The sequence below is a fragment of the Pteropus medius genome, unplaced genomic scaffold (genome assembly GCF_902729225.1).
Source record: "Pteropus medius unplaced genomic scaffold, Ma_sr-lr_union100, whole genome shotgun sequence".
Taxonomy (NCBI): Eukaryota; Metazoa; Chordata; class Mammalia; order Chiroptera; family Pteropodidae; genus Pteropus; species Pteropus medius.
In genome coordinates, this window is record NW_024351730.1 from 19,787,429 (window position 1) to 19,807,663 (window position 20,235).

Consider the following 20,235-nt stretch of genomic DNA (forward strand, 5'->3'; position numbering starts at 1 on the left):
TATAATTCAACAAACACTCCACTGAGAAATGAGTTAAACTGGATGAAGGCAAATGGCTTGCTGTGTCTTTAGGTAACAAGTGATACTGAGGCTGGATGCACAGTAAAAACCAAGGGGCATTACTGGTCTCCCAAAATGAAATGGAAGGATGAATCTATCTGCAGAATTCTAATGATCGAATAGTTTCCTTTGCAACAGTTAAGCTACAAAATTCTGCACCAAAATGAAATTAAAATATTCTGAATATCCACAAAATAATATGGATGCTGTGAGTAGACTTCTTAATGTTTTTGTGTCCATCTGTGCACAATATGTGAAACATTTTACACTCAATAACTTTTTTTTTTGGTATTGCTTTAAATCAGAATGGTAAATTTCAATCTAAACCTATATAGTTTGTAATTTTTAATTTCCCCCCATTTTTTCTCTTTGGAATGAAATATTTCTAACTCAAACAGGTAGTAAATCACTTGAAAACAAATTTTGATCTGAGAAGCTAAATTGTGAAAAATTGTTGTGTCACAGGAGGAAGAGAGCCTTACATCACAATTTCTTCTTGCTGGAATAAACTAGAGGGGTCCCATCTATGAGGCATACCAGCTTCAGGACTCATATACAACTACGCCCTTTTTTCCTTCTTTCCTGTTTTAGCAAACTTACGACAACAAAACAGGCAAAATTTTGTGATGACAAATACAGCAGTTGTCACACAGGCCAGCAGGAACCCAATCACATCCAAGGAGTGGTACTGGAACCAGTTTAGGTCATAGGAGGCTGGCCGCAGGTGTTTGGCTCCTTTGTGGCGCATGACAAACTCGATCCAGAAGACTGCTCGATCCAGAGGTTTCATTGGCTGATCATGGTGAATTCTTGATAATTTCATAGCATTCTCTTTATAGCTAATTGAGAAACATAAAGATATCAACAATGAAAGGAAGATAATTTTCCTAAGCAATTTAAACCCATGAAAGTTTTTTTTTTAATAATTTAAAATACATGCCTTAGAATTACAGAAGTAGTAGTATATTTTTATTTGAGTCTCAAGAAAGTTTGACTTCTAAATTGGAATTTGCCGATTGACGAATATTTAAAAAGTGAAGATGGAAGATAAGATGGGAAAGTTAAAATCTTTTTAAGCAGAGGAAATGATAGGAGTCACTCAATATGCTATATGTCGGAAGGTGGAGATGAATATTTAGTATAATGCTCTTAAAGTTTTAAAGAGGAATTGTGTCATGGCAGGAGACATGCTTCCTCACTGTCTCTATGCTTCTACTCTTCTCTTCATAACTCCACTGTTTATTTTTGGTCCTCTAGTCAGAATAATTAAAAAAAAACACATCAAATTATGACACTCACCTGCTCAAAATTTCTATCTGGATTTTCATCATATTTAGAATAAGACCCAAATCTATTCCTTGCCCTGTAGGACCTTACATGGACAGATCCCCTGGCAATCTCTTCTATCTTATATATATATATGTATATTTACCATTTGATTCCTAGAATTTCTAAATAAAATATATTTGGTAAAATATACCTTCAATTCATGTATGAAATACATAAGAAAAATGCATATATACTAAGTGGTCAGCTCAAAATTTCAAAATTAGCAAGAAAATTATCATGATACGAAAATACCAGTATACCCACTATCCAGATATTGATAAAAGATTCCACAAACTACATAGAAGCATCCCATTCCTGGACCCTTTCACTACTCTGTTCCCCAAATTAACTACTATCCTGACCTTTAATACCATAAATTAATTTTTCTTATTTATATATTGGAGTAATATCATATATGCTCATTTGTTTTTGTCTTTTCTGTAGCAATTGTTGGTTAATTCCTTTACTATATAGTATTTCATCATATGACAATACCACAAATTATCTCTTAATATAATAATTAATGGACATTTAGATTGTTAATAATTTTTGGTTATTACTATTAATACTGTTATAAACATTCTTTTATACATATGCTTTTTGGATTACATATTTATGCATTTCTATTGCATTTATACCTAGAAGTGGATTTGATGAGAAGGTGCATGTATGATTATGATTTCTTGGTTGATGCTGAATTATTTAGAAATGTATTGCTTAATTTTCAAAATTTGGAGATTTTTTTAGTTATTTTTTTTTAATGATTTCTAACTTAATTCTAATCTGTCCAGACAATTTACTCTTTATGATATGAAAATTTTCAAATATTGCATCTTGGTTTATGCTATAGCATATATGGTCAATTTCATTAATAAATTTACATGCACTTGAAAAATATTTTCCCATCATTTTATATGTGGGAAAGGGAATAGTGAAAGAGTCTAGGAATGGGGTGCTTCTAGGTAGCTTGTGGACTATATTTATTTATACATAGATAGATACATAGATAAAAAGTTACATTTTAAACAGATTTAAAAGTTACATATATATTCTACAAATATTTTTTGTACCTATTATTTTTCATCTTTTCCTATATTATTGAGAAATGTCTTTTAAAATGTTCTATTTATATACTTGTCCAACCTTCTTTTTCTTTCTTTCTTTATTCTTTCTTGCTTCCTTTAAAAGTATTTTTTAATTCAATTGTTCTATTGTTTTCTTCCTGATAATAAATTTTTAAAGTATTCCTTAGGTGTTTCCTTTTTAATATAAGAATAATGCTGAGAGTAGTAATAAATGCTTAATTGATAGTCACTGTGCTAGGTAGGCACTACAAATTTCATAATGTTATTTTCCTTTGCAGTATGGAAAAATTTAATTATTAAAGATTTATTTTATCAAAATTAAAACATTTTCTGCTTAAAATGACACCAATAAGAGTGAAAGTCAGCCAACTAGAATGGAGGAAATATTTGCAAATCAAATATCTGATAAAGTATTTGTATCTGTAGTATATAAAGAATTCTTACAATCCAATAATGAGAAGACAACCCAATTAAAAATTGGCAAAGCATTGAAGTAGACATTTCTCCAAGTAAGATAGATGAATGACCAATAAACACAAGAATAGATGCTCGACATCTTTGGCTATAAGAGAAATGTTAATCAACACTACAAGGAGAGACTACTTCACACCTGCTAAGATACCTGTAATAAAAAAGACAATGATAACAAGTATTCACAATGATGTGCAAAGTGGAGCCCTCATATACAGCTGATAGGAGTATGAAATGGTTCAATCCCTTTAGACATCAGTTTGGAAGTTCATCATAAAGTTACTATATGACCCAGAATTCATTCGTAGATATCTACCTAAAATGAATGAAAACATATGTTTATACAAAAACAAAATGCATTATTCATAGTAGCCAAATGTAGAAACAATTAAACTGCCTCTGAACTGATAGATGAATAAATAAAACATGCTACATTCATATCATAAAATATTATTTAGCAATACAAATCTACAACAGGGAAGAAACTCAAAACATTATGCTACATGAATTAAGCCAGTTGCAAAAGACCATATATTGTATGATTTAATTTATATGCAATGCCCAGAAAGGTTAATCCATAGAGACAGAAAGTTGATTAATAGTTGTGTGTGTGTGTGTAGTGTGTGTGTGTGTGTGGGGGGGGTGTAATGAGAAGTGAATTCTAAGACATATGACATTTCCATTTCGGGGTGATAAAAATGTCCTAAATTTATATTATGATAATGGTTTCATAGCTCTGTAAACATACTATATATTTAAATTTTATACTTTTAAACAGGTTAATTTTATGGTATATAAATTATATTTTATTACAAAATTGTTAAAATAATGATAAAGTCAATTTTGTGCAAAAAGATAATTTCAGAAATTTTGGGTCACGAATTGATTTAATTTATGATATTTCTTCTAGTTCTTTTTCCTATGATTCTATTGTATTTTTTGAATGTGTTTTTCTTTTTTACAATTACCTACATAACTTTACATTTTTTGTGTATGTGTAGAAAATCATTGCACTAATTGGTTACCTATTAAATCAATGATGTTAAAACGAAACTTTGAAATAAATGTTTGATTAAAAATAAAAATGGGGTTAAGATGGGTTAAATCATATTAATTTCAAAATTAGCTTCTAAAAATAGGATGAAAGTCACACTTACTGTTAACAAGAGAACCTATGAAAAAATTGTAATACTCACGAGGGGTCATAAATGACTGTCTTCAATGCCTTGAGCAAATTGGTAGTAGATATTGTGTTAAAGTCCACTATGACAGCTGTTCCTTTGGCCTGCATGTGACTGACATTATCAGCTTGATCCGCAAACAAAGGAATGCCAATCATGGGGATTCCATGGTAGATCGCCTCATAGATGCCATTGGCTCCACCATGAGTTATAAAGGCTTTGGTTTTTGGATGACCTAGGATTGGGTGAATTTCAGCAAATTATTAATTATAAATCTTAGAATGAAATGAGTGTAGGGCAATATAAGGTACTGAAATAGACAGTGTATTTAGATAACAGATGAGTATACACGTCAGACTGCATTAAAATGTCTTTCAGAACTCAAAGAAAGAGGCAATAAGTCTGTTGGAGAGATAGTGAAGGCTTCATAGAAGATTGGTGTGTTTCTTGTGACTTGAAAAATGAATACAAGTTGCCAATGGACAAATGAAAGAGAAAATTTGGATTAAAAAAAAATGTATGCAAAAAAACTGGTGGGCATGTTAGAATATATTTTCTTAGTGAAATACTGAAGTCTCTGAGTCTGATAAGTAGTCTGTTAAGGCAGCAGGAAGTATGACGTTGGTGACAAGGAATCAGAGAAAGGATAGGCTATACTCTATCATAAAATGTATTATCACTTAATGAAAAAGATCAGGGATTTTTTTTCTCTAGAAAATAGAGGGCACTAGTAATAAAAGAGGAGATGTTATTTTTCAGTGACCCCTGATACACTCCCAGGCTGAGTGAAAGGACTGAAATAAGGAGAGAATTAAGAGACAGAGTGACAATCCAGAAAGTGTTAGAATAGTCTCTGTGAGAGGTAATTACATATGAAATAAAGATATTTTGTTTCTGGCTATAAGGAATGGGATTGTACAAAAATGCCATCCATTTTATCTTATTCTTTTCCTCTAGGCCTGGAAAATATATATAAGGAAGTTAATTTTTATCTTTGAGGTTTTTAATAAGAAATGTTCAATAATTTTTTTTCCTCGTGAACTGTTTATCACTCTTGTCAGATTAACTTTCATTTCAGTGTTTTCCAGAGTCTCACCAAGAAGATCATTCTGGGGAATCCATTTATAGAGACGAGTATTTGGCCCTAAGGTGTCTGGTTTTTTGCCATCAAATCTCCATATAACCTGTTAGGGTAAGAAAATAACTTATTAGTCATATTACAAAATTATAGCATGTTAGATTCTAATAGATTAAGAGGCATCTAATTAAACCCCTTACATATTATAAATAAGGAAATGAGGACAAGAGCTGTTAGATGATAAGAATCAATAAAACACTGATATAAGAAGTATACTCGTATTACGTGTACTTATTTTTATATTCAATCTGGTATGAATGCAATCATGATGTTTCACACTTAAGGGTTAGACAAATTAGATTATCAATGACCAATTCAAACATGGAAAATATTTAGATAGTCATATAATTTTAGTGCGTAAAACAGTAGCAAATTAGTAATAATCTGCACATTTATTTTGTTTTAACTATTTATTACACTAGCTCCCATCTTCCAGATTTCATGTTATTCTGTTGTGTACTTATATCCACTAATTCCATAATTTATTTTATTAGAGTTTTACATTTTTGACTTGCAAAATCAATGCAATCAGCTATTTGTGAGAATTAAATTATTCTGATATTTAATAGTTTATTCATAATAATAATTTCTGCTTTATAAGTATGTTTAACTTCTTTTAGTTTTTACGTGATTCATTTTTACATGAATCCGGTATTATCACTATAGCTAGGTTTGAAAATTCTTAAAATGTAGAAGAGAAGAGCCCATTGGCACTTCATAAATAAAAGTATAGCTATTGAAAAAGTTCAAATATTATGATGATGCTAAATTTTATTCAACTGATAGTTGACAATGCATTGACAGCATTGATTAATATAGTTAATTAATCATCAATGGCCAAAGCTTTTCCAAGCCCAGAACCATAATTAGATCTAGATTTTGGAATTCCTAAACAATTTTCACAAGCTGGATCTAGTTTATTAATGGTTAACATCTATTTGCTATGTCAATGGTAAAGTGATTTCAGGGTTTCAGCAAACTGGCATAGCTGATAGGAGAAAGCTCCGTCAGTTAAGAAATTAACAAGTGGTTCAAAAATACCCAAACTGCAAGTGTATTTTATATATTAGAAATAATTTACTATCATAATTTATGGAGAATGAGATATCTGAAACTGTCCCATGCTAGGCTTGTTTCTGATTGACTCTTTTTTATATTCCCTTCTCCTGCTTCAGTCAAGGACACTTATTATTCTGATGGGTCAGAGGACAGTTATTGAGGGGCCATATTTTATAAAACTGAACCCACCTTCACCCTTTCTTTTGTGCTTTCTTGCTTCAGACTTTGGCAGAACCCAGCCCTCCAGAGTTTTTCTCTTTCTCTAAATCATCATGGCTAGCTTGGGTACCTGGATGCGGCTTGAAAAGCTCTGGACATCCTTTCTCTGAATAACACATGGTATAGGCCTATTTCAAAATTCAGGGGGAAGTAAGAGGCCTGGATTACCTATTAAGTCTAAACTGCATGAGAACTTCTAGTGTCTACAATTCCCTCAGGAGTCCTGCAAGGAAAGGGAGCAAATGACTGGACAGAATTTGGTAATATCTATACCTGCCTACAATAACATTGTAATATCAAACTTCACACTGTATCTCTTAAATGCACTTCTCTGTGCTCGCAATTTTGATACCAAAGTTACTGTCGATCGAAAACACCCTCTGCATTACTTTAGCACCCGACATGTATATTTTGGTTTTTAAATTGATATTTGAGATAAATTGGAACTATCATAATAGTTAAGCTTTCATGCAGGAAATTTCTGTAACAAATCCTTTACATAGTTTAATACGCTCATTAAATAGTATTGTACTCTAAAGCACCTTCTCTAACCTTTTGTGGAATCTGGGCAAGGGCTGATGCAATCATATTAGCTCTTTCTTCTGTTATGTTATCGACCATTGACCCCAGAGTAAACACTACAATACCATTTTCTTCAGAGCTCTGTGCGAATTCTTCCATTTCCTGTGAAAAAAAGAATTTGTTCCATCACAAAAAAAGTAACAACAGCACAGTAAATACTATTAAAAGGATTGCTACAAACTAGAGAGAAAACCAAGTATTATCAGGGATGATTGGTGTAGTGTCTATTTTTTTTAAATTGTGGTAAAATACACATGACATAAAGTTCACCATCATAACCATTCTTAAGTTTACATTTCAGTAGTATATATATTTTCATTATTATGCAATCTGTATCCAGAACTTTTCCACCTTGCAAATTGGAGCAGTATTTATTATACTGTAACTTTCCATTTCCCCCATTTACTAGTCCCTTACAACTATCATTTTACTTTCTGTTTCTATGAATTTAACTAGTCTCCATACCTTACATAAGGGGAATCATACAGTATTTGTCTTTTTGTGAGTGACCTATTTCACTTAACAAAGTGTCCTTAAGATTCAGCTATGATATAGCATGTGTTAGAATTTCTTTCAGTTTTAAGGCTGAGTAATAGTCCTCTACAAATATCCTGAATTGCCAGAAAGACAAACAAGTACTTCCTAGAGCAAATGAAGCCTGAAATACTGCTGGAGGCAAAAATGACAAAATTGGTGCTCTCATTCTTCAGGCACATCATGAGGAAGCAGGGGGCTTTGGAAAAGACATTAATGCTGAGAAAAAAAGAAGGCGGCAGGAAAGAGAAAGATCAAATATGACATGGGTTGACTGCATAAAAGAAACCACAGGCTTGAGTCGAAAGGAGCTGAGTAGGGCTGCTGCGGCTAGGACTTTGTGAACATCATTCATAAGGTTGTCAGGAGTTGGAGGTGACTCACAAGTACATAACACACAATATTGCATGGTGTGTAAACATCATATTTTGTTTATTGATTCATCCAGTCATGTGCCCTTGAGTTGCTTCCATCTTTTGGCTCTTGTAAATAGTATTACTACGAAGATAGATGTGAAAATATTTCCCCAGGATCCTAATGTCATTGTTGTGGATATATACCCAGAAGTGGAATGGCTGAACCAAATGGTAATTCTGTTTTTAATTTTTTGAGGAAACTCTATTTTGTTTTTATCGGTGACTATTTTTAACAGACCGAATCTCTCAGTTCCTTTGGAGTATATGATTCATATGAGCTTGAATTTCTCTATTATGTATATTCATGCAAATGTGTGTGTATATGTGTGTGTTTGTGTATAAGCAAGAAAGGAGTAGAGCCAGTTCACAGTGTTGAACAGGAAATGCTCTTAGACAATATTATATCCAGACTCTTCATTTATAATGTTATTAATGGCCAATATTCTTGGAATGAGGCTGCATGTCAGGATCTTAACTCATCATAAATTTTTTATTGTTATAGTTCTACTAAATGTATTTATTTCCAGCAGGTTTTCTGGAGAATTATTTTAGTTTAGTCATTAGTATTTTATTTCTTTGACTATGAGTAATAAGAAAAAGTTTATTATGATTAGGATGACTTTATATCTTTCTTTTCTCAGCTCTATAATAACTTATACCTTACCTTAACCTTTGTCAGAGTTTCCCAAGCTCTCCCCTAAATCACTTAAAAAATTTATTAAAGTATAGTTGGTATACTACATTATATTAATTTCAGGTGTTCAATGTACAACATAGTGATTTGACATTTATTTATCACATTATCATGTGATAACCATGATGAATCATGTCACTAAACAAAGGTGGGTTTTTAACTATATTCTGTATGCTGTATATTACATTCACATGACTTATTTATGACTAGAAGTTTGTTCCTCTTATTTCTCTTCACTTTTTTCCTCCATTTCCCCTCCCTCTCTTCTCTGGCAACCATTATTTTGCTTTTTGTATTTATGAGTCTGTTCAGCTTTGTTGTTATTGTTGTCGTTTTAGATTATACAAATAAATGAAATCATATGATATTTTTCTTTTTCTGTTTGATTTATTTAACATAGCATAATACCCCCTAGGTTCATTTATATTATTGCATTTGGCAAGATATCATTTTTTTTTGTAATCCATTGTATATGTATATATATATGTGTGTGTATGTGTGTGCGTGTGTGTGTATATATATATGTATATACACACACATATGTATATCACATCTATTTTATTCATTTTTCTATCAATGGAAACCTAAGTTGCTTCCATCTCTTAGCTATTGTAAACAATGTTGCAGTGGACATTAGGGTGCATATATCTTTCTGAATGAGTGGTTCTGTTTTTTTTCTAGTAAGTACCTAGAAGTAAAATTGCTAGGTAGTTCTGTTCTTAATTTTTCGAGGAGCCTCCATTCTGTTTTCCATGGTGGCTGCACCAATTTACAATTCTGCCACAGTACACAAGAGTTCCCTTTACTCCACGTTCCTTTTTTTAAAAAAATATTATTATTATTATTTTTTTAACACCTACAGCACCCAGTCTTCCTAGGTGGTCTTCCATTCAAGCATTAACCAGGCCCGACACTTAGCTTCTGAGATCAGATGCCTTTTACTCCACATTCTTGCCAACACTTTTTATTTGCTAACTTTTTGATAATAGCCATTCTGACAGGAGTGAGGTGCTATCTCATTGTGGTTTTAAGTTGCATTTCCCTGATACTTAGTGATGCTGAGCATCTTTTCATATGTCTGTTGGCCATCTGTATGTCTTTGGAGAAATGTCTCTTTAGATCCTTTGCCCACTTTTTAATCAGATTGTCTTTTTCTTTATGTTGGGTTGTATGAGTTCCATATATATTTTGCATATTAACCCTTTATGGGAAATATCATTTGCATACAACTTCTCCCATTCAGTAGATTGTTTTTCATTTTGTTGATTTTTTTCTTCACTGAGCAGGAGCTTTTTACTTTAATGTAGTTCATTTACTTATTTTTGATTTTGTTGCCTTTGCCCAAGGAGACATATCCAAAATAAAATCACTAAGAGCAGTGTCAAAAGTTTATTGCCTGTGTTTTCTTCTGGGAGTTTTATGATTTCTGGTCTTACATTTAAGTCTCACAAATAAATGGAAAGATATACTGTGTCCATGGATTTGAAGGATTAACTTTGTTAAAATGTCTACACTGCCCAAAACAATCCACAGATTCAATGTAATCCCTATCGAACTTCTAATGCTAATTTTTTGTTGAGAATATTTGAATCTATGTTCAGCAGGGATATTGACTTGTAATTTTCTGTTTTTATAGTGTCTTTGATTTTTCTGTCAGGGTAATGCTGGCTGGCTTCATAAAACGAGTGTTATTTCCTCTTCAATTTTTAAAAAAATATTTTGAGAAGGATAGGTATTAATTGTTTGGTAGAATTAAGTATTAATAAAATAAACCCATAAAATCATCTGGTCTTGGACTTTTGTTTGTTGGGAGTTCATTACTGCTTCATTTTTTTTTTTTGCTAGGAATTGACCTGTTTAGATTTTTGTTTCTTCCTGGTTTAGTCTTGGAAGGTTGTATGTTTCTCGAAATTTATTTCTTTTAGGTTATCTGCTTTGTTGGCATAAAATTGTTTATAATATTCTTTTATGATCCTTTGTGTTCCTATAATGTTGGTTATAACTTCTGTTCTGTTATTTATAATTTTATTTATTTGGGTTTTCTTTTTTTTTTTCTCAATGAGTCTGGCTAAAGGTTTATTAATTTTGTTTATCTTTTCAAAAGCAACTCTTATTTTCATTGGTCTTTTTGTTTTGTTTTGTTTTAGTCTCTATTTTCACTCTGATCTTTATTATTTCTTTTTTCCCACTTATTGGGGCTTTTATTTATTTTTCTTTTCTTTTTAGGTGTAAAGTTAGATTATTTATTTGGGATTAATTAATTAATTAATTAATTTATTTATTTATTTTAAGTAGGCCTGTATTACTATGAATTTCCCTCTTAGAACTGCTATTGCTGCATTACATAAATTTTGGAAAGTTGTGTTTTTATTTTCATTTGTCTCCATGTAGTTTTTTGTAGTTCTGTTTGATTTCCAATTTGACTTATTCATTGTTTAGTAGAATCTTGTTTAGTTTCCACATACTTGGGTGTTTTAGTTATTTTCTTATAATTAATTTCTAATATCATACCGTTGCTGTCAGAAAATATGCTTGATAGCGTTTAAATCTTCTTGAATTTATTGAGACTTGTTTCGTGACCTAACATGTGATCTATTCTAAAGAACGTTTCATGTGCCTTTGAAAAGAATATATACGCTTCAATTTTTGGATAAAATGTTCTAACGCATCTGGTTAAAGTGATGTTTAAGGCCATTGTTTCCTTATTGATTTTTCTGTCTGGATAATCTATCCTTTGATGTAAGTTGGGTGTTAAGAGTCCTCTACTATTATTGTAAACTGTCAACTTCTCCCTTTATGTCTGTTAATATTTGCTTTATATATTTAGGTGATCCTATATTGAGTATATAGATATTTACAAATGTTATATCCTCTTCTTGCATTGACCCCTTTATCATTAAGTAATAGCCTTCTTTGTCTTTTTTTACAGTCTTTGTTTTAAAGTCTATTTTGTCTGATATGAGTATTGCTATCTCATTTTTATTTGCATGGTACATCTTTCTCCAGCCCTTCACTCTCAGTCTGTGTGTGTCTTTTGATCTGAGGTGATATAGATAGGTCTGTGTGTGTCTTTTGATCTGAGGTGATATAGATAGGCAGCATATAGATAGGTCTGTGTGTGTCTTTTGATCTGAGGTGATATAGATAGGCAGCATATAGATAGGTCTTTTTTTTTTAATTTAATTAAAAAAAATTTTTTTTTATCCATTTAGTCACACTCTGTCTTTTTATTAGAGTAGTTAGTCCATTTTTATTTAAAGTAATTATTGATAAGAATTACCTATTGCCATTTTATTAATTGTTTTTTTGGTTGTTTTTTTCTAGCTCTTTATTCCTTTTCTTTTTTATCTCTCCTCTAGGTTTTCTGGTTTTGTTTAATGTTTTTTGTTTGTTTGTTTGTTTCTTTCTCTTTATGTTGTAGGTATTTTTTGTAGGTTGTGGTTTGTGGTTACCAGGGTTCACATGTATCAATCTATATCTATAATATTTTATTTTAAGCTGTTATACATTTATGTTAGAAGGCATTCAGAAGAGCTGCATTTATACTCACCTCTCCATGTTTTATGTTTTTGGCATCATATTTACATTTTTTGTTGTTGTGTATCCTCTAAATACTTATCATAGTTGTAGTTAATTTGCTACCTTTGTCTTTTAAACCTTCATACTATCTTTTTAAATAGCTTATCCATTGTGTTTATTATATATTTGATTTACCAATGAGATTTTAAAATTTTATATATTTTATTATTTCTGGTTATGGCCTTTCTGTTCTGCTGAAAGAAGTCCTTTTAATATTTCTTGTAAAGCTGGTTTATTGGTAATGAACTCCTTTAATTTTGCTTGTTTGGAAAATTATCTCTCCTTCAGTTCTGAATGAACCTTGCCTGATAGAGTATTCTAGGTTGTAGGTTCTATCCTTTTAGCACTTTAAATATATTCTGTATTACCTTCTGGCCTGTAACATTTCTTCTGAGAAATTAGCCGATAGCTTTATGATGTTGTCCTTGTATGTGACTAGTTGTTTTCCCCTTGCTGCCTTCAAGATTCTCTCTTTATCTTTATTTTTTGCTCTTTTAATTATAATATATCTTGGTGTGGATCTTTCAGTTCATCTTGTTTGGAACTCTCTGATCTTCTTAGACCTAGATATCTGTTTCCTTCCTCAGGTTAGGAAAATTTCCAGCCATTATATCCTCAAATAGGTTTTGCCCTTTTCTCACTCTTTTTTACTTCTGGGACTCCTGTAATGCAAACGTTAGTTCATCTGATGTTCCAGAGATCTCTTAAACTATTCTCGTTTTCTAAAATTCTTTATTTTTCTTCTGTTCTGATTTTGTGATTTTTACTATTTTTTCTTCCAAGTCACTAATCTATTCTTCCCTATTATTTAATCTGCTGTAGACTCCCTTCAGTATATATATATAGATATAATATATATATATATCTATATATATATAGATATATCTATCTATATATATATATCTATATATATATCTATATATATATTTATATATTTATATATTTATATATATATATTTTACCTCAGTTATTGTATTCTTCAGTTCTGATTGGTTCTTTTTTTCTTTTTTCTTTTGTATTTTCTAACTCTTTGTTAATGTTTTCACTGTATTCCTCTATTCTTCTGTCACATTTAGTGAACATTCTTATGACCATTATACTGAATATTTTATCAGGCAAATTACTTATCTTTGTTTCTTTAGCATTTACCCCCCTACACTCACCCGGGGTTTTATTTGCACTTTCATTTGGAACACACTCCTTTGTCTCTTCATTTGTTTCACTTTCTGAATTTGTTTCTATAAATTAGGTGAAACAGTAACCTCTCCTAAACTTGGTAGAGTGGCCTTAAATAGGAACAACCTCTGTGAAGGCTACATGTTCTGGGTAGCTTTGGCAGGCTGGTTAGAGCCAAAGTGGTTGCTCGAGGCACTAGGGGTGCCCTAGCAGGTAGGCTAGTCAGAGTTGGGGCAGACATGGGCCAGGTTTCCCAGAGTGCACAGCTCCAGGGACACCTTGGCTGGTGAGGTTTGGAGCAGCCAGGGGCACGTGGCTACAGTGATGCAATGGCAGCTTGGCTGCCAGAGCCTGGAGTAGGTATGGGGCAGGTGGCCTAGGGCATGCTGTGGTGGCCTTGGAGGTTGACTAGAGCACTTGAACCATATTCCCGCCCATGTTGTCTATGTGCAGAGGGAACATACAAAATGGGGCTCATTGGCACCTCCAGTCTCAAAGAATTCTCACAGAGTCTGGAGAGTTCTTGTGGTTCCCCAACCTTTTCTGTGCAGTCCCTCTCTATCTTATTTGTTGTGCAGAAGGAGAAATTGCTCTACATGTAGGTGTATAGTCGATGTGTTCATGGGAAGGTGTGAATTCAGGATCTCATGCCAACATCTTAGATCCCTCTCCTTAAGTCTCTTTTTATAGGCTGGTGAATCAATGTAACTAGTGAATCTGGTATTAATGTCTTGAATTTCTATGAACTAGCCCCAAGATTCTTATTTATAATCCAGAAATGTACTTATATAGTTACTTGAGTGACCATATTTCTGATTTGTTTATATGTGCCACCTTTCGCTGTAAAATTATATTACAAAATGGATGTCCTAGTAGAATGTGCTATGTATATCTGGCTCTGAGGGGCCCTCATCATCACCTCACCGAGTCCCCCAGGGAGCACCAGCTCCACAGTGAGTTATAGCTGGGCTTTCTATAGCAAAGATCTGGTCACCCTCTTGAGCAGCTTAGTTCAAACTATATAAAGTTCCTGGTGAAGTCATGTTCACCTGGAATTGTTTCAGAAATATTTTGACTTGTGGCCCCTGATCCTTGTCAGGTTTCAAATTTTATTACTTTCTGTACTAGAAAAATTCCTGATTGCTCAATGTACTTTCTACACCAACCCTCACCCAACGTCCCCCCCCCCGCCGCCCCCCGCAAAATAAATATGTTAAGAGCCAAAAGTTTCATGAATATCAGTCCAAACCTCATATTCGTCTCCCCCATCCCGACTGGTCCTTTTGTTTTAAATTGTCTTTTTTTTCTTTCTCGCTAGAACATAATGACTTAACCTTCTAAAAAATTTTTACTTTCTTATCCTAACCATTTCATGCTTTTTTTCTTTAACAAAATTGAGATATAATTGGCATATAACATTTTTTTAAGTTTAAGGTGTTTGTACTGAGTTGATTTATTTATATATTGCAGCAAAATTATTAGCATTAGCAAACACCTCCCATAGGCCATATAATTATCTTTTTCATATATATATGTGTGTGTTATGAGAACATTTAAGATCTAGTCTCTAGAAACTTTCAAGTATATAATATTGTTGACTATAATCACTAGGCTGTGCATTTTATCTCTAGAACTTAATCATTTCACATTGCAAGTTTGTACTCTTTGACTAACATTTTCTTAATCACCTCAACCCTTTTTACAAGACCATGGTAACCACCATTCTACCCTCTGTTTCTATGAGTTTGCCTTTTTTAGTTTCCACATATAAGTGATATCATATATTATTTGTCTTTCAGTGTGACTTATCTCACTTAGCATAATACTGTAAAGGTCCATCTATGTTGTCCCAAATGGCAAAATTCTCTTCTTTCTCATTGTTGAATAATATTCTCGTGTGTGTGTATGTGTGTGTATGTGTGTGTATGTGTGTGTGTGGTGTATTTCACATCTTCTTTATCCATTCATCTGTTGACAGACAAATTGTTTCCACTTATTGGCAATTGTGAATAATGCTGCAATAAACATGGTATTGTGTATATATTTTTGATATCCTGTTTTTCTTACCTTTGGATAGACACCCAAAAGTGAGTTTACTGGATCATATGGTAGCTCTATTTTTAATTTCTTGAGAAACCTTCATACTGATTTCCATAATAGCTGCACCAAATTTACACTCCTACCAACATCGCACAAGGATTCTTGTAGATCACTGAATTTCCTTAAAACAGCTATTTTGATTTTTTTTTTTAAATCAGGTAAATCATCTCTTTTTTTTTAATCAGGTAAATGCATCTGTATTAGGTTACTAGAGGATTGTTGTAACATTTGCTGATTTCACATTTTCTTGCATTTTCATGTTCTTTGGAATTTTGTGTTGCTTTTTTTGCATTTGAATGAGCAGTCACCTACTTCAATCTCTACTACTTTCAGGGTTGAAATGCCTTTTGTCAGTTCTGCTATAGATAAGGCTTTCTCAGACCTTGTACGAACATATCTGTTCCATGCTTCTTACTCCTTCTTACAGAATTCTTTAGCCTGTATGTCTTTTCTACATCCTACAGAACACCAGGCTATATGCTGATAGCCTCCTTTTTGTTTTCCTGAAGGTGGTGCTACAGCTCAAGTTCCCCGCCAGCAAACACTTGCCTGCTTTCTACTCATGCTCCCTAGACTTCTATCAAATCTTGCTCTTTCTGCTGTCCTTGGCGGCGTGTACAGAGAGCTGGCAGCAGGGGGAAAGAAGTGTGGGTTTGAAACACAGTGCACTGTTGGTGCACACAGGCCAGTTGGGAAGATCTGCAGGAGAAGTTTTCTTCATGGTTTGTTGTCAGGTTTCTTCATGGAGTCCAGAATGCAGTCGGGAAAAACCATGTCACTTTAATGCCCCTCCTGGGAATCTTATATGCCACTCTTTTAATCTGCCCCCTTCCACCAGTCACTGAGCTCTTAATTTAGTAATTGAATGCTGTGTGAGAGAATGAGCCCTTTAGAAGCATCCTGTATAGCTGGGGAAGCTGGGCAACTCCTCGCTGGCTCTCACTTTCTCCTGCAGGAGAAATCAGGTCTTTTAGCCCTAAACGGTGCTGCCTTAGAGGAAGCGTGATGCTGGCAAAGTCAAGCTTTCATCTTACCCACACGAATGCATTCACACTTCTTTGGAAACCTGGACCTCCACAAAGGCTCTCTGATCCATAGGTGACTGCCCAAGTCATAGTACTGTAGGTGCTCCTAGACTGAAGCCATGAGGGGCTAGAATCAATTAATAATCTCCTGTAGGTATCACAACCAGTACTGGAGTCTTTCTGCCTATTACCTAGTGCATAGGTGGGAAAGACTTTTTCTGGGTCCCTTGGCATATGATACTGGATTCCCAAACTTTCACAGAGGTACTTTTGTTCATGGATAGATGCCAAATTTTTGTTGTTGAAGAGGGACAAAAACAAAGATGTTTATGCTTACTTATGCCTGATTGAGTCATCACTCCTGAGGTATTATGATTCACTCCCATGGGATGTTCTCTAGCAGTATAGTAGCATTATGTTTTTCCTTTACTGTAATATTTTTTCACATGGTTTTTATCACTTGCTTATATTCTAACTTTCCAAGTAGAACATCTGGTGTGTGGGCCAAAACTATGTCTATTCTGCTTCTCTGGATACCCTGAAATGTGCTAGTTACTTAAAAATTATTCTTTGGATTAATTGCTAATACATTCTTATGCATTGAATAATAAAGGCCTTAATTTAACTGATGCTATTTCCAAAGTCTCCCAAGTATAACACTTTATTCTGTAATGATAATGAAATTTGGGTTCTTGTAATAGATAGAAATATATGATTATCTAATTGGCAGGCCCTTTACCCAGATTCTCACCTCTCTATCATTGTGACCAGACATTCTAAATGAATAACACAGAATTATTCCTATTGAAAATGCAAAGTAAACAAAGCAAAACAACCATGAATAGGTTTACCTTAGGCAGGGGTTTAGCAGGTTTGCAATGAAGTCCTCCAACATATTCAAAATGTGGCAAGAATGGGTGTGGATATTCCACATCCCAATTAGTTCGAATGAGCCACATTTCAGCTTTCTTCATTGTTTCATACAATGTAGTGGGTCTTCCTGAAGGGAAAGGAAACAAATAAAAGGCAGAGAAAATGAGAATGTTGTAATAAGTATTTACCAGATAATTTTCTGAAAGGAATAATGCAATAATGTAGTCAAAGATGTTTAAAGTGTCTGTTTGATAATACAATATACTATTCAATGTACATGGTATATACATATATATATATATTTCATATATATAAACAACATACATATGACAAAACGTAAGTCTTTCTAAAATCACATCAGTACATTTGTAATCATAAAAAATGATTCAAATTAATACATTCTAGAATTAAACATGCATTTGTTTACTCTCTAAGCTATAAAACTAACAGATGCAAATGTAAACAAAGATTTCAACTCCTCAATCAATTAACGCTACCATAACCGTGGAAATAGTTTTCTCTAGAGTACTTAGTCTAAATTCCATAATTTAGCAAGCTATTCTCTTGATCCTAGATTTTCAAAATAAACTATTAGATTTTGAGACTGTGGCTCAATTCCTTATGTTATTATCGCATTTGGTTCATGTTAGCAGCTTAATAATATTTGTACATTAATAAAAATGTTTGCAAATAACAGCAGGAAAATTTTCATAAAGTATGGTAATATATGTGCTCACTCTTAATTTTGGTCATTTTGTCTTTAATAAAGGAACAGTTTTTATAAAATATACTTTAATTGCTTATATATCCACTCTTTGACAAAATCTTAGGTCTTTAAACAGATTAGTTGTACTTAGTGAAGGAATGTGAAATAGAAAGCTTAAATTATAGGTTTTTGAGTCTGGAATTAAGTCACTATATCTCTCTAATGTGAAGGAATCCCTCAGGTACTATGGCAAAATAGTTTAGTTTTTAAATAAAACTAAACTACACAAGAGGAAACAATTCCTCAATGATCCTATAATTTGAGCATTTCCATAATATTTATGAGACTGAGGAATCATTTTATAATTTTACTTCATTTCACTTATAAAAGATAAATTTCTCTGATTTAATATTTATACAGACTTGCCTTCCAAGGCACTAGGAAAGTAACAACTTCATGCTAATACCTAAAAACATGACCTACCTAGTACTTTGCTGTAAAACTGATTCCACTTCTTCTCATCAAGTGGTTGAAACCAGAAGTCATAAAAAAGCACATATAACATATTTTTTACCCTCTCCATGAATGTCATTTTATCTGTTAATTGTGAGATGGTAACGGGTACGTAGGATGGAGGGAGTGGAAGTTGTCCAATATGCTTTTCAAATGCAAAGCCAAAAGAGAAGCGGAGACTGTATACTAAAGGTATTTTAAGCATCTCAGCCAGTAGCTCACCACAAGGTCCAATGGCATCTGCAAGAACGACATCAAACCTTGATTCTTGTAGTTTTGTCATAAGTTTCTTGTTCAAAACGATATCTTCACAGAGCTTTCTAAGAGACTCATAATATTCATTAAGTAATTCTTGCATTTGTAAAAGATATGTCCAAAATGTCTCTTTTGGCATATCATATATCCATTTATTGAGCGTATTCTTTAAAAGATGCAAAAAATGATCTTTTTCAAAAGATGTAGGATAAATCTCAAATTTAATAGCAGATGATTCGTTGGGATTAATAAGAATGGAAATTGAAGATGTCAGAACAACCACTTCATGACCTCTCTGGACAAGTTCATCCAGGATTACCTTTATATTGATCCAATGGCTATATTCTGTGGGCCACACCAGCACCTTTCCACAACTCCTTGGGCTAAAATAACAACTCAGCTGTAGCAGCAGAAGAACTGAAACCCATTTCTTAGACATCCTGGTGGATTGCAAAGCTTCTTTTCAAATTGCCATTTCTTTCAAAGTTTATGCTTATATTCAAGGAGAAATCAATCAGAAAGTTAAAATGTGACTTTCAAGTAAATATATGAGCACTCAGAGTATTTTTTATGACAAGTAGAAAAAACAAAATAGATGACCTCTTTTTTTATACAAACATGTTTAAAGTCAGTAAGTGCTATCATTCAGCTAAGAGTTGACCTTTCATGTGCAGTACCCCTGTATTGTGTAATTATAGACACATGACAGAACTATAGGAAATGAGAGGTGACTGTGCCTGTGTTATCTTTCCCTGAAGCAATAGAGATGAAGCTCTTATACAACTGACTTGGAATTTCCTGGATAATGGCTTAAAATATTTTATTAAAAAAAAACAACAACAACAAACTATTGACCTATAATTCACACACTATTCAATTGATGAGTTTAAAATGTACAAATCAATGGTTCATAGTATTGTCACAGAATTGTGCTGCCACTGTGATGCTCATATGAAGAGCATGTTTATACCCCAATAGAAACATTTACCCTTTATATGGAACTCTCTAACCTCTGACTTCTCAAGCCCTATCCAATCATTAATCTAGTTTGTATCTCTATAGAAATAGAGCATTTCCTGTAAATAGAATTATGGAATATGTGGTCTTTCATGACTAGTTTCTTTCAATTAGCATAATATTTTAAAGAGACGTTTATATCGTAGCATATATCAAACTTTATTCCTTTTTATTGCCATATAATATTGCATTATACGAATATACCACATTTTGTTTATTCATA

General features: G+C 32.9%; 1 protein-coding gene across 1 annotated transcript; it reads right to left on the minus strand.

Annotated features, from left to right (window-relative positions):
* Positions 1–243: 243 nt before the first annotated feature.
* Positions 244–19,470, minus strand: LOC120588158 (UDP-glucuronosyltransferase 2B31-like). Its single transcript, XM_039845361.1, has 6 exons — positions 18,711–19,470; positions 17,500–17,648; positions 7,095–7,226; positions 5,223–5,310; positions 4,142–4,361; positions 244–899 (listed from the first exon to the last, which is right to left on the minus strand). Exons 1-6 carry the CDS (start codon positions 19,432–19,434, stop codon positions 620–622), a joined length of 1,593 nt encoding a protein of 530 aa, XP_039701295.1. The 5' UTR covers positions 19,435–19,470; the 3' UTR covers positions 244–619.
* Positions 19,471–20,235: the final 765 nt, after the last annotated feature.